This window comes from Colossoma macropomum, unplaced genomic scaffold (assembly GCF_904425465.1).
Source record: "Colossoma macropomum unplaced genomic scaffold, Colossoma_macropomum, whole genome shotgun sequence".
NCBI lineage: Eukaryota > Metazoa > Chordata > Actinopteri > Characiformes > Serrasalmidae > Colossoma > Colossoma macropomum.
The window spans coordinates 35,444,125-35,460,612 of record NW_023494788.1 but is presented as its reverse complement, the minus strand read 5'-3'; the positions used below and the strand labels follow the sequence as shown (position 1 = coordinate 35,460,612).

Sequence of the window (16,488 nt, the reverse complement as noted above, 5' to 3'; positions counted from 1 at the left end):
GAAAATCCTTCAGGAGAATGTTCGTGATCTGAAGGTGAACAAACGGGTTACGCAGCAAGAATGATCCAAAGCACAAGAGCAGGTCCTCCTCTGACGTTTTGTGTCTCAAAAGAAAATGAAGGTTTTGGAGTGGTCTAATCAAGTCCAGGCTTAACCCCATTAAGAAGCTCTGTGAGGACCTTAAATGGGCAGTTCATGCTCAGATGTCCTCCACTGATGTGAATTAAAGCAATTCTGCAAAAAAGAATGGGCCAAAGTTCCTTCGCAGTGATGTGAAAGACTGATATCCTGTTATAGGAAATATTTGGTTGCAGTTGTTGCTGCAAATGGTGCGACAACCAGTTATTAAGTCCAGGGGGGACTGTAAATAATCTATGAAATAGAAGAATAAACACATGTGTAAACACATGTATCTGATTATACCAAATAGAGAGTTTAAGTACGTTCTGCACATGTTTATTTGCATCATAATGAAAGTTCACAACATTCAAAATGGCACAAGCAGAAACTGCTCTGAACCGTTTCAAGGTTGAGGTTAGGATTAGGGTCACTGTTGAGGGTTAGGATTATATTTTGGGTTGAGGTTTAGGATTACGGTTAGGATTAAGGCCAGGGTGAGGGTTAGGATTATATTTTGGGTTGAGGTTTAGGATTAGGGTTAGGATTAGGACCAGGATGAGGATTAGAATTAGGTTTTGGGTTGAGGTTAAAGTTAGATTTAGGGTTAGGGCCAGGTTGAAGGTTAGGGTTGGATTTTAGCTAAATAAATAGAAGAATAATAGCCATGTAAACGCATATATCTGATTACATTACCAATAAGAAAGTTTAAGTATATGCTGCGCACATGAGTCACAATGGAAGTTTATAACATTCAAAAAAGCAGGAGCCAGAAACTGATCTGCAGGGGAGACAAAGTTTATGCTTCAAACTTTAAAAGACATGGTAGTAGATAGCAGGTAATACACTGCTGCCCATCTCACTCTGACTGGACTCATGTGATGCTGGTTGTCATGGTAACATATACACTAAAAGGTACTCTACACTATGCATAATTTTGGATCTGATTAGTTGTAGTGCACATGTAAACAGAAATTTTAATCAGAGTGTTGTTTAAAGTGCATATTAACACCTCAGTCTTCATCTATAATCAGAATGGATTAAATCGGGTTGGCTAAAATCTTTGCATGTGAACACAGCCAGTGAGTTTTTGTCCACACATACATGCCTGTTCTTTAAGCAGTGTTATTTACATATATGGCTTGATCATAACAAGCAGCTTTTTGTCCTCTCTATTGATGGAATTGATATGATTTCCATTGATCTAATGCATTGTTATACACATTTAGATGACAGAAGACATTGCAAAGAGTCCTAAGTGTCTGAATGGTGTTTTGAAACCTCATTATGAAGAGATTAATAAACATAACTGCATAATTGTTCTTTCTCAAAGATTATTCACAGACAGTAGTTACGACTAATACACTCCTATGGGCTATTCCTCTAATTAATTATGCAGTCTAATGAGGACGCTTCTGTCTGTAGCCACAGGGTCCGAAAAGGGGGACATGGTTTTTAATGACGTATGATGCAAGAGAGGGGTTTGTTACCATAGGAACAGAAAGAAAGATATTGTATCTTTTTCTACACAAACAACGTCATGTACATATAGAGCAATTAAAAAAGCCAGAGGTCATTCTGCGGTTTATTTAATTTCCACTCAAACAAACTACAAAGTATCAAGTTAGTCATTTTTTAGTGTCAGAAAAATACAGGATACACATATTGGTGACACTTGAGTGGTCCTTTTTAAATGAAATAAACACACAACAGACTCTCAGTAACATATCAACAACATATCAATGATGCGGCAGCAGTGAATACATTCAGTAAAAGTCAAGAGATGTTTAATTAACTGTATAAATAAAATTAGTTTATAATCTGCTGAATTTGGTTGTTTTTCACTTTATTTGGAGTCCAAGTTCAAATCTGTAGATGTTTAACCTGAGAGGAGCTGAACATGTAACAGGTTTAATACAGATCATCCTCAACAAGCTGTTATAGACACACTGACACCATTCTGTACCTGGAGCTTCACTGGATTAGGTTTAGGGTTAAGGTTAGGGTTAGAATTATAGCCAGGGTGAGGATTAGGATTAGATTTGGGTTGAGGTGAAAATTAGGGTTAAGATTAGGGCCAGGGTGAGGATTAGGATTAGGGCCAGGGTAAGGGTTAGGATTATGTTTTAGGTTGAAGTTAAGGTTGGATTAGGATTAGGGCCATGGTGAAGGTTAGGATTATGTTTTAGGTTGAGGTTAACGTTTGGGTTAAGATTAGGACCAGGGCGAGGGTAGGATTAGGTTTTGGATTGGGGTTAAGGTTAAGGTTAGGATTGGGGTGAGGGTTAGAATTCGGTTTTGGGTTGCGGTTTAAGGTTAAGGGTAACATCAGGCCAGGGTTTGGGTTAGGTTTTGGGTAAAGGTTGGGTAATGTTAGGCTTTGCTCAATGGAAATACCGTATAAAGTCTGCTTCATTTAACATCAACAATACATCTACCTAATGTAAGTAATACGTCAATAGTACATGTTCAAGGTATTTACCTCAATGTATTCAGATGCTTCACTACTGCTACTTCACTGATATGTTGTTGATGTGTTACTGATACTCTGTTGAGAGTTTATTACTCATCTACAAATGACCACTCAAAATAGTTACCTATATATTTAATCGTAAATTACACAATAGCCTTCAACACTAAGTATAACATCACACCTATCAGTATTTAATATGTCCACTCTCTATTTTCTACTGCAAATTTTCCATCTTTCCAATCTTAAACCCATTGATACAGCTGTGTCCTCCCAACAATAGCTGTGCCCAAAGTACTCACGGACAACAAAAGCAACTTTTACCTCAGCCTCCTGACAGCTTTTTTTTATGTGCATCCAAAATGGCTAAAAGAGATAATTTTGAGATTAAGTAATCCATTTGCACAATGATGGAGAAAGTCAAAAGAAATGAAATAACCTGGAGTTTACAAACTTCAAAAGAAAATGGAATAAAAGAAAAAGCCAGACACTGAAAAATGTGCTATTTTACTTGTTCTGTATAATTTTAAGGGCTTCTGCAGTAATCAACAGTGAATATTCAAAGCTTTACTCCTCTGTTGGGGATGGTGAAGGAGTGGCTGAGAAAGTTGTTTAGAAAATCTGCGTCCAACGCCCATGTTGACAGCACATCCGCAGCTTCATCTGCTGTGAAATCCAAATCTTCAGGCTAGCTGCTTACCAGGCCCAATAGCCTCTCTTAGCGTGACGTTCACTGCTGCGAGTGAGCAGGATTTTAGACGCCCGAGCTGAGATGGTATATATTTCCACATTTTAACAGAGCAATTAAAATGTATGAATACAGTGCAAGAATGTGCTGACAAAATGTATTTTGGCATCACCATGCTGCTATGTAAGTAGTTCATATTTTTAAATAGAAGAAATATTTATGTTGAGCTGTTTAGGTTCATTGATATCAGGAATTTTATGTTGAAGAGCCTGAATATGGGTGGAGTGGTGGGTTTTCTAGAGTAGAGCAGAGGGCTGTGTTTTTAGGCTGTGTTTCTTCTCGCTGTGTTTGGCGTTGTTTTCAGGAAATTAAAAACAAGGCTGCATTGCACGGATAGAAATAAAGGTTCTGTGCAAGAACAATTTTGTTCATCAAGGTACAAACAATGTTCCCTCAAAGATATAACGGCAGTTTAAGGTCCAATTGTGAACCTTAAATAAGTTTTTCCCAAGTGAAAATTACATATTTGTTCATTTTCATAACCTAGTGGTTTAAAACAGAACAACTTTGAGTCGCAACCCCAAACATTACAGCATTTTGCAGTTAACCTTTATTGAACCTTTATTAAAATATAATGTTAAATACACGTCTTCTGCTTATTTTCTTGATGCCTGATAATGACTGCTCTGACTAAATATAAATAAATACATGAAAGTGCGGTCTCTGACTTTTGCCCAGTTCTGTAAATGGGTCTTTTTTAAATGTACTTATTGTAAATCTGTACTGCCATCTGATTTAACCATGTTTATTCACACATTCAGAGTTCCATTCACAGCATTGCAACCGATGCTTTACAGAAAATGACGCAACTAGGTCATGTATGGCTGCATTTTGAAAGCGTGTGTATTGCGTTTGCGTTTGTATGTGTGGATGCATGTGTGTGGGAGGTTTCCCATGAGTGGAGAGTTGAAAATGGCTGCAGCTGACCCACAAAACCACAAACCTAACCTCATTTTCTTTTGTCTCTGTGAGCAGAGGAGAGCTTCACTTCCTAATGACCAGTGGGACTCCAGCAACGCAGACCAAATCACAGTTCGTTCCTGCAAACCCTGGGGTGAAAGGGTGGGTTCTAGCGCTTGGCCTGAGTGCCTGACACTTTACCATTTAAATGTGTTTTATACTTGAAGGTCTTAAAGAAATACTCCAGTGTTTTCCAGCCTAACCTCTGCCAACTCCTTTGGTATCATACAATCGACAGTACCTCAGTGTATTTCCTCAAAAACCTCTGTCAACTAGCTTTGACTGAGGTCTTCATAAAGGTCTTCTAAAAAAATACTTTTGGGAAGGAAATCTGTCAGAATTGTTGTTTGTAGTCATTGACCATACGCTACAAATACAGCAGATAGAGATTAGGTTGAAAAATGCTGGAGTGATCCTTAAGGAATAAGACGTCATACATTTTTTTTTTTCTTTCTCGTGTAACTGTAGAATTGTTAACATCTCTGCTAATGTTCTCAGAGCTTGTGGCCATGATGCATGGGATATCTGTCCTGCTCATTTCGCCGATGTCAGAAGGTTAACAGCTTTTCAAGAGATCCTTCTTCTGATAACGGCCACTTCCTGAACCGCTCCTCCTGAAATACAATGCCCATGTAACCCTTGAGTTCAAAACCCAGCTGCAGCTTTTTCTGCACTATATTTCTTCTGATTTTAGTGGTTTGAGATCAGTGTCTGGGCTGACTACGGAGATGCTTCCTGGTTTAAAAAGAAGTGTTTACTGTTACAGTGGAAAAAAATCTGAATGTGAGTGACTGTAAAGTCTGTTAAAGATCTGGAAGATCTACTGATTATGTGGGACACTTTCAGGATGGTGGATAGAGAACATGATAGACTCATACTAGATGGTAGAAGTTGAGCATGGTGGGCTCATATAGGATGGTGGATATGGTGGATACAGGACTGTAGATGTAGAACTGGGTAGACTTATACATTGGTACATTGTAGACTCATGGTACACGGTAGACTCAAACAAGACTGTAGATACACAGCATGGTGGATACAAGATGGTAGATGGGGATTATGATAGAACACATTCAGGATGGTAGATATAGAACATGGTGGACTCATTCAAGATGGTGGATATAGGCTGTGGTGGACTCATACAGGATGTTAGATATAGACCATAGTGGAACACACAGAACATGGTGGACACATACAGGATGGTAGAGATAGAAAATGGTGGGGAAAAAGTTTAAAATGAGTTTAAGTTGATTGCCAACATAGGTTATGAATAGGTTAGGAATCCATGCAGGGGTTGTGGTCATGAAGCTCATTAGAAGTTATGGACCAAATGACAAATGTAATGGTACTATTCATTCAAATTGCTGGAGCATCCGGGGGAGGCTCTTAAAGGCTTGAACATCTATGTGGTGATATTCATTGCATCTTGAGTTGGCATACCCACACTGATCTAGAGGGCAGGAAGTACCAAAGAAGGAAAACTCAATCCAGGTGATGCATCAGAATTATGTCAGGCAGCAGCACACAGAAACAAAATGGATTCCTGGGTAAAGTGCACATTACTGAACATATGGTGTCTATGATGATTCAAGTGGCAGACTATAACAGCTTATCTAAAAAGAGAAAAACATAATATAGCAGCGGCATGAGATATCAGCACCCCTCCACTCTATTGTCAAGAAAACCTGAGTGAGTGCATGCAAATAGCCTGATGAATTGCATGATGAGAGCACCTGCATTTCTGTTTTGCATAACTATATGCCCATACGCCACCAAATATGCACCTTTATCTGAAAAGCAAAAATATCAACCCAATTCCTACCAAAAGAAATGCATTTCCAGTATAACCTTAAGAGTTGAGATCTTCTCTGAGTCCTGAACACTGACAGAAAGGTTATTCCATACTTCCATACAAAAGTTATTCCAAAAATTTCTTGTGCTTTAACTTTAATACTTGTAGATGCTGATAAAGAGGCCGGTGAGTGGCAGGATGTTATAATCAATATGGAAGTTACCTAGAAACCAACATATTGTCAGTTAAAAAGGGCTAATTTCAAACATTCTGGCTCTTTTAAAACCCCTGCAGTGGACCTAGAACAGAGTCTTGTGGGACACCATACATTTGCATGTACAGACACGTCTCCATTTAGATTCATAAACTTATAACAGTCAACTAGGCAGAATGTGAACAAGAGGAGCTCTCTTATCCTAGGGATCAAGAAATGAATTTCAAATGAGTTTCATTGCATCTTGTTTTCTAAGTAATGCCTAGAGCTTTGTTATAAACTGTTCTTATGCTTTCCCCTTGGCTGTTTAGATGAAGGCCATGTACATAATTGTAACCTGAGGGTAGCCTCATTTAAAGCTAAATATAAAATTAATATTGAAGCACTTTTCAGGATGAACCCACATTTCTGAGATACAAAAAGCATGAAACCAATTAATCTGTAATAATTTAATTTAGCAGGTCTGCTTCAAGTGTGATCTTTCGGGAACTTATATTTAGCAGGGGTTTTTTTTTCAGATCAAAGGTGCTGGAAGTGAAAATGGGATTATTAATGTAAAATGAATTAGGTTCACAAAACAACTTTCCTAAGATTTCTTGGATTTTTGTTGGATTCAAGGAAAATTAGAAGTCCCCACAGGATGGAAGTAATGTGATGTTTCAAGACAAGCTTAGCCATTTTTATCTGCAGTCTGGCTTTTGTTCTAGATCATAGAAATGAGTGGCCCCAAAAGGAAAGTATACCTCTTGCCCAAGATGCCAGACTTAACTTCGAAAGTAAACACATTTATAACAAAAGGCACTTTCTAAGGACCACTTAGGCTGGGCCTACACTACACAATGTATTGCCAAATTTTAACCCCGATTTTCCCCTTGCGACAAATTTTCACAATCTGAAGGGATTTTTCTCAGTCGGGAGCTCAATTGGAAGCTCAATCAGAAGCGACTGATGGTGTGGATGATCTGGTAGTGTGAGAGGAGCAATGAGTGAATCTTTAGCCCTCTGACTGAACTCTGAAGTAATCAGACCCTCTGATATGATCAAACAGGTTTGATATTTACAACTCAAAGCATTCATGAGTCCTGCAGTGTGAGAAGGTCAGAGATTAGCTCAACTAATTATTTAAACAACAGCCAATCAGAGAACTAGAAGAGTAGAGTAACAGGCAAAGAGACATGCATGCAGACCGCCTGAACAGCAGAGCTTGGAAACAGATGACCTGCGTGTAAAACTCTAATATAAATAAGAGCTGACATCATGTTTATAATGTTGGATCCATATGTCAGGTCACTCATGCCAGGTCACTTTAGAATTTCAAGTCAGCTACAAGTTTGTAGTGAAATATTTCTCCAGCTGTCACTGTAATATCAACGTCTCTCAACCCCATATTAATCCTGGTTGCGCTTTCGCTGTGCATAAAAGCACAAACAGGTCCCATATGTTTAGCCTTATTTGTGTCATGTGATTTTGGAGGAGATCTGGGAGATTGAATTCTTGTTCTAAGCCCAAACTCGTTATGTGTGCTGTACTCTGTCTTTGCCTTGTCATCTAGTGTGAGCGCCCTCATGGCAAAAAGACAAGAAATTTTGTGACAAACTGACGTTAGGTTTGAGATGCTCTCTGTTTCAGAAATCTGTTAAGATTTCAAAAGTCGTATAGTGTACGTGCAAGAAGGGCCTGGGTTCGATTCCCCGGCCGGGCAACCTGGGTCCTTTCTGTGCGGAGTTTGCATGTTCTCCCCGTGTCTGCATGGGTTTCCTCCGGGTTCTCTGGATAAGCCGTTTAGATGATCACCAACCAGGCTTACTGTCATGAAACTTCTACAGACAAACCTATACATTTCCTACTGACTAGTTTTCTCTAAGCTCTGCACCTCTCCATTCTTCTCTGCTAAGCAGATGACTAACGTACACTGCATGGCAAAACTATGTGGACACCCCTACTAATTAGTAGTTAGGGTTAGACAAACATTGACAGTCAAATGGGCTGTGTCAAAGAATTCATTACTTGTCACTTCAAAGGATGCCACCTTTCCAACAAGTTGATCAAATTTCTGATCTGCTTGAGCCACACAGTCCAGTCTACTGTAAACACTGTTAATGTGAAGTAGAAACATCTAGGAGTAACAGCTCTGCCATGAAGCATTAGGCCTTGTAAACTTACAGCACGTAGCATGTAAAAGTCATCTGTCCTCAACAAGTTCCAAACTACCTCTGGAAGCAACAGTAGCACAAGAACTGTTATTTGGGAGCACAACACTACTGGACTCTGAAGTGATAAATCATGGCAGTCTGACAGATGAATCTGAGTTTGTAGGATGCAGGAGAACACAACCTACCTGGGTGCACAGTGCCAACTGTAAAGTTTGGCAGAGGAATAATGATCTGGGTCTGTTTTTCATGATTTCAGCATATAGCATACTCTGACATTCTGGAGAACTGTGTGGCTCCAACTTTGTGGCAACATTTTTTTTTTCAGCATGACCTATGCACAAAGCCAAAATCTATAAAGAAATAGTTTGCCAAGTTTGGTGTGCAAGAACTTAAGTGATCTGCATAGAGCTCTGATCACAACCCCAACCAACACCCATGGACTGAATTGGAATGGTGATTGTGAGCCAACAAATTTATGCAGATATGTTCTAAAATTTAATGGAAAACTTTCCTTGGGGCATAAAGATTGTTATTCCAACAAAAGACAGATGGTTCTACATTTTTATGCATTGGGAATATCCATGGTTATAGTATAAGACGTTCAACAACCACAAGTAGAAGTGATTTTTCATGTTGTGTACATTTCTCAAGGAGAGGGCTAGCATTCATGATGGAAAAATGATGACTCAACACTTACAGTACAAGGAATAGGGTCAAGGTGGCCCAGCTTGAAGTACTTGAATGCTACTTTGCTTTGTTGGCTGTCTATATATTGGTGCTGAAGGTTTCTAGATAATAATCTGGTGGAAAATGTTCTCTGCTGACTTTGGGTCTAAGAATGTTTTTGAAGATACATATTTGATGTTAAAATTTTTGATAAAGTGACTTGATTTTGTTTCTTACATTATTTTCCTTTTAACTTATTTGCTATGTGATGTTGAAATTATTTTAAATATTTTTGACAAAAATAGATTCAAAACAAATGTGAAGATTACACGCATTATCATATAGTAGGTGATAATATTGTTAAAGGCTTACTCTCTGTCTGGTAGAAATATGGCAAATGCTGGAATACAATGAAACAACAAAATACAAATTGATATTCTTTATTCCACATACATGTATTCTTTTTTTTTTTTTTAATTTGAACTGTTTACAATCTAAATGATTCAACAACAAAATGAGAAACTACCACAACAAAGTCCAAATTTGTTACTTGGGAAAAAAGAAATGATAATAAAAAAGATGGTGACTTCACTGTGGAGACATGGACTTCATCATCAGGTTAGCTTTAAGGTCCAAGGAATGAATTAAAGTAAAGACAAGATTAGGACAAAAAAGTAGTCCATGTACAAACGTAAACAAAATCATGACTGCAAAAATCATACAAAAAAACATGTTATATTGTTAAATGATTTTGAAATATTCATCTTGGATTATGCACTTCAATGGGCTTTTTTAAATAAATAATCTCTCATTTTTTCAATGTTTTTCCATATTATAAACAAATATAGTATTACCGTATAATTTGGGGTTAGATCAACGGCACACGCATTTTTCGGGTTAACATTTCGAAGCCACTCAAGCCCTTTGTCCTCAGTTCACAAACAGTTTCAGGAGTGAGATGCTAGCTGGGTCATGATTACTCCGAAAGCAAGGGGAATTGCAAATTTGGCTGACATTGCATCTTGTGAGTATTGCAAAAAATAGAAAGTGACTTACATGTTGACATACACATACATAATTAAGCATTACGTACATATATGTGGGGTAATGGAAGAGGAAACAGGTTTATGGGTCGTCGGTCTGTAGCAGTGAGAAGGCGTTTCGCGAGCCAACAAATAAGAGTAATACTTGAATTTTACAAATCTGTCCTGTACACAATTTAGGAACGTCTTTGAATACGACCTCTCACCAAGAGGGATTCATATAAATTGAAAAGAGTTAATTACTGACACAGACTGTATTTCCCTTCTGGCTATCCGTCAGAGTTCAGGATCATATCCACATGGGCATTAGGTCGAGGGCCTGTGTACATCCTGACACAACCTGTCCCACAGATGGGTCCATTAGCAAAATAGATGTGTGCATAAATTTTCACCGGTGTCCTTTTAAATCTGTTTAAATCATTTTCATGTTAAAGCGTCGAGGGCCAGCGGTCTGCTCTGCTCCCTCAGCAGAGGCCCCGTTGGACTTGGAGCGTGGCACATACTCTATATCAATGTTGTTTTTGTGCTTCCCTTTACCCCGGCTCCATACAAACAGGAGCAGGAAACAGAAGAGGACCACCCCCAGGAATGTGAAACAACCCATGGCCGTAGACACTAAGATGGTCTTTAGGTCCAAGCCAAAGGTCATGTTGGGGAGGTTGGTGCTGTTGGCTGTGGTACTGTTGGGATCTACGTAGTACTGGGTCCTGTTAGCATAGAGTGAGCCCAGGCTCTTGACCGCCAAAGACACCATAAGTGTGTCATTTCCTGCCGTGTTGGAGGCCACGCATACGTAAACACCGCCATCCTGAACCTCCACAGACTTGATGTCCAGTGAGCCATTGTTGTGGACCATCACCCGACCATGGCTCCTGTTGGTGAGATGTCTCCGGCGTGGGGTGATCCAGGAAATGGTGGGACGAGGGGTCCCATCTGCACTGCACTGTAGCCGAGCTGACTGACCTTCTTCCACTGACACCAGCTGGGTCCGATTCTCTCGGATCTTGGGCTTGGTGCAGGTCACATAGTAGGACAACAGGGTTTCTTTGAACTCCTTGAAGGGACGTCCACGGATGCCTTCTGGGGTGTTACACTCAGGCTGCTCCTCACCGAATGAGATGGAATGCCTTTTCTGAAGGAGCCACATCAGCCGACAATCGCATACTAGTGGGTTATCGTTGATTAGCAGCAGCTCCAGAGCCTCCGGCGCCTGAAACACACCCCTCTCTAGAGTGTCCAACTTGTTGTGGGACACATCAAGTATCTTGAGCCAGCGCAGGCCCTGAAAAGCAAAGGGTTCCACAGATACGAGCTGGGCGCCTGCTATTCGCAGCTCACGCAGACGCACCAGGTCCTGCAGAAGGCCCCCTTCCACAGTGCGGATGCGGCTGTAGGACAGGTTCAGGTGTGTGAGGTAAGGCAGGTGGCGCAGGGCTTGGTAGGGGAAAGTGGTCAAGTTGGTATTTGTGACGTACAGCGTGGTGAGGTTGAGCCCATGCAGAGTGTTGGCTGGGAACACATCCAGAGATGGCCAGTTGTCAATCTCCAAGTGGCGCAGGCGGAACAGCTTCTTGAAGGAATAGGGATGTAGGGTGCTGATGCTGAGGTAGCGCATGTGGAGGCTAACCAGGTTATGCAGATGTGATAGGGCATCAGTGGGCACCACGGTCAGGTTACAGCGCTCCAGCGTCAGACTCTCCAGAGCCAGCAAGCCATTGAATGCCCGGTGCGAAATGTAGACCAGCTCATTGTCCCCCACCTCCAATGACTTGAGGTTGTGCAAGTCCTGGAACATGTAGTCAACCAAGATGACGATCTTGTTGTCACTAATGTCAAGTGTGGTGAGGTTAGAAAGGCCTGTGAAGACACCCAATGAGAGGAGTTTGATGCGGTTGCTCTTGAGACTGAGGGAGTGCAAGCTAAAAAGGGAGTTGAAGGCCCCTGGCTCCACATAGGCAATGATATTACCACTCAGGTCTAAGTCTTCAATATGGGGATAGGCAGCAAAGTCATCAGGGTTGATGGCCTGGATGCGGTTCTTGCTAAGGTCCAGGATGCGGGTCTCGATGGGGATGCCGTCAGGGATGGTCGGGTAGCGTTTCCGGTGGCAGATGACAGATCGGCTCTGGGCAGAGCACTCGCAGCGGGAGGGGCAGGCGAGGGCGGAGCCTAAAAACACAGCCACCAAGGCCAGGCCCAGCAGTGGCTGCCAGCAAGACACAGCCGTGTGCAACATGACTCGACTCATACAGTCCACCATTCTGTCACGGCTCTGAAGGAGAGAAAAAGAAAGAGAGAAAAAGAAGAAATAATAAGTTAATGAACATGACATATGACATGATATGATAAATAAAGCTGAGTATCAAGCATTTTGCATTACTTGAACCCTGCTACATAACACTGACATAACCATTCCATAAACATGTCATGGCAGATTGTGTCAAGTAATATACCAGCATCATGTTATAATTTCCAATGATTTTCATAATAGTTGCCATTAATTTTTAGGTCTTGACAGTTAACTAGAGTAGTAGCATGTGATAGAAGCTTATGACATCAAACATTGTGGCATCCATATTGAAAATGATCCATAAAGGTAACATGACACTGCTCTATTCCTGGATATAATTGGTTATAACTAACTGATGGCATAAGACATCTGCCATGATACGTTTATGGCATGGTTATGTCAATGTAAAGTTGCAGGGTTCAAGTGAAGTGTTACCAAATCGTGTTTTTAACCACTTAAAAAATTTCTTATTCAGATAACTGTTCTACATTATCTGCTTAGCACTATGAAACAAATGTGTGAGGTTTATATTTATAAGTGAGACATCTAGACATTTTTTGACTGCACTATTTTAATGCTGTATAAAAAATCTGTAACAAAAATGACCTCCAAAATGACCACTGCCATAATTCCAGACAGAAGAAGATCTCTGTACTATATTGTTGGCTCACATTTGTCGAATCTAGACACAACTGATTCAGCTCCAGAAGTAACTTCAAGCGTCTTTTATTAGCACAGACTGCCAAGATAACTGGAGACATGCACAAACACAAATGAACAGCCTCAGCTCATGCTTGTGGGGTCACTGCATGTGCATGGATTGATTCTTTATTGTTTTTGCATGAAGTCACAGCCCTGAGGTTATCCCACTGTGTTTTTCTCTGTCTGTTCAGCATTCACTGAGATTTGGGCTGAAGATTAGCACAGTCATGCCTCATGCAAATACTTCTTCCCCAACAGAAAGAGAGTTTATGTAATGCTGCTGATTACGTTTGTGCATATTTTTTAATCGCTGCAGAACATCGGGTCATTGGTGATGAACACTCTGTTCCTGTCTTCTACTAATTTTCACACTGTCAGCTAAAGTACTAATAAGATAAAACAATGTTTCTCAAATTGTAGGAAGAAATATATGAGTTACAGCGAGCAAATAATTACGTAAGAATTAAGAGCAAAGATCTACTTGAAGGAAACAACTCAAGGCCAGCTTAAAGTCAGACTATAGCCGGCAGAACCTTATGAAATATTTGAATTCTATTGCTAAATTGAATGCCATTCAGTACACTGCTTCTTGGCTCTATCAGTGTCTATATACCAAGCCTCTGAAGTCTTACAGTTACTTTTCTGCTTTTGTTAAGAGACATTAACTACCCCTGAAGAATTCTACTCTACGCTAAGCTAAAGAACTCTAACACTGCCTCCAAACTACATAGAGAAATACTGATGGATTTATCCGACTTTGGAAATATAGGCAAACAAATTTCAATGGCAGAACATTATGGGTCGATCTCTGAGACATAGATGAAATCTAGTCAAAAGATCTATTAAGACAGGATTAGTCTTACATGCAAAGGTGCACTAATATAATTGTTATTGGTGTTTCTAAATGACGTTAGTCCCAGCCATGGGACTAACGTGGGACTAATCGGACAGTATTTATATTTTATATTTATATATATATATATTATATTATATGGACTGTGCTGTCATGTGTCAGTAAACATTCCAGTGGCTTTTACTTCCTATTAAACAACCCATAGAAATAACTCCAAGTTATATTAATCCCATGCGACATATCTGTAAATTTTGAATCATGTCATGTGGAAAAGGAATTTTCACGGTGTGTATTCTCTTGTATTCTTTATGTACTGTTGAGCAGAAATGTATTGTCCTATCATCAGTGTATGACTCAGTGTGTTAACATTGACTGTTTTGGCTGCAAAGCAAATGACAGTGCTAATGACACACTGCATTCATTTAAGACAGCTACGCAGATGCAGCACCAGGAGTACTATTGTGGGCACGACAAATTAGCTAGTGGGCCCAGTCTCACTCCCACGTATGGCGAGGATATACCTTGTGAAAACCAAAGTATAAACCATTACTGAGGCATTTAAGGAACTCAAATCTTTTGCTTTGCACACAGGAGTTGTAGACAACAATATAACCAATATAGTATGGTGGCAATTTCAAGCATTTGTGCCTTCGGTGTTAATGAGCTGGTAGATGTTCCATGTTCAGTTTTGGATAAGTGCTTGGAGTTACTACAGTGAGCTTCTCATCATTATGCCCAGCTACTTTCATGCTTAGGCCATGTTTACATGCTTCCCTACATTTATCTCCTAAATGATGACAATATCACTGCTAATGCAGGCTTCACACCTTTCATACCAATGTGATAAGAAGCGCCTATTTCAGTGCTGAAAGCTGTAGATGGATTTGAGGATGTTTTTGTGGCTCAAGAGAAACTGACACTTGGCAATCACAGTTAACCATGTTGGTTAAGCTGGGATTTTGATTGGAAATCAAATACTAAATTTCAAATATGTCATATATGTAGTGAGTATGTTATTTTGGTTATTTATTCTTAAGAATTTAACATTTTAAATCTGAACAGTAATTTTGGGTGGGCCAATGATAAAAGTGGGCTGGTCTGGCAATCATAGATGTTTAGGTTAAACAAGATTATGAATAAATTGAATGTGTGGGCATGTTTTCTACTTGCGAGCAGATGAACATATTGCACATGGAACTTTTCTGGTGTGGAGGAAATGTGCAAATTGATTAGCCCCTCCCACCTCTGTAATTTATTCTGAGATTTCTTATCCTGTGTGAATTGGTCACAAATATTGACCAACTTATACACACATATAATGAGCCATGTGTCCAGTGTTGACATAAATCAACAAAAAATCAATGCCACAATCTAGAAAGACAGAAATGTCTGGCTTAGCACAGAGATGGAAAAAGAAACTTTAGGTAAATTAGTCCTGAAGGCCTCAGGAGTTAATACAACATGGACAGGCACTGTTCGTCTTCTGCTTCCTCTTCATCTTTTTTTTTTTTCATGAAACCCAATTTAAATAGATCTGAACTCGAAGTCAAAAACAAGTTCTGGTTAAATCAAATCAATTAAAGCAGAAGGCCTAGCACCTGCATTCATCTGTATTCTGAAGCAGTGCGTTCGGCTCTGCAGCATAAGAGAAGACTCCAGTGTTGAGCAGAGAACAGCAGGAGTGTGTGCAGCTTCAGTGATGTGAATCCCAATCAGAGCAAACCTCTGAGAGCGGTTTGTCTGTTTCGTTCAGCTCTATCTAATGACTGTATCCTCTGGCTTCTGGTTCATCACTGACAAAGGAGAGATTGCTGATGAAATATTTTAGTGTACAGTATTACCTTTTCCTCACTCTGTGTGACTGGACAGTGTGGACAAATGGATTGCTACCAAATAATAGACGTCTAGATGTGTAGACTACAAGATAAACAGGTATAAACTATACATCTGCAAGAAAACTCCACTAGTATTTATTCACTCAACACAGACACACAGTGTAATGCAAAGCATCACTCTTATCAAGCACCAAAATCTACTTGAGTGCTAATGGCGCCCCCTTGTGGAAGAATTTGAGACTGCTAAAAGTGATTATGTGAGTGACAGAGGGAGTGAGGGATGGAGACAGAGTGAGGGATGGAAACAGAATGAGGGATGGAAACAGAGTGACGGATGGGTGGGGGGCAAGCCAGGTCCATAAGGTACTTTGCATCTTAAAATTCATACTTAAGAAATTTATGAATTTTATCCACTGTGAAAAAAAATGATGCAACTTTTTAACTTAAAAAAATAAGTATTCTGGTTCAAATTTAAAATTTAAAAATGAAATTGAAAAGTAAAACACAAATTATTCTCCTTTAAGCATATCATTATAATATAATATAACATTGCACTCAAAATTTTACTGTGGGCAGCCAATGTAAATAATGCTATCTGTATTCACAATCCACCTCAAGAGCTAAGTGCTGATCTAGAATAAGTAT

At 39.8% G+C, this 16,488-nt stretch overlaps 1 protein-coding gene across 1 annotated transcript in view; it reads right to left on the bottom strand.

Annotated features, from left to right (window-relative positions):
• Positions 1-9,544: 9,544 nt before the first annotated feature.
• lingo2 (leucine rich repeat and Ig domain containing 2) overlaps positions 9,545-16,488 on the bottom strand; it is a 441,502-nt gene continuing 434,558 nt past the window's right edge. The window contains exon 5 of the mRNA XM_036569248.1: positions 9,545-12,435. Within this exon, the coding sequence (XP_036425141.1) occupies positions 10,576-12,423 (1,848 nt within the window). The 5' untranslated portion in view covers positions 12,424-12,435 and the 3' untranslated portion in view covers positions 9,545-10,575. The remainder of the gene's footprint in view (positions 12,436-16,488) is intronic.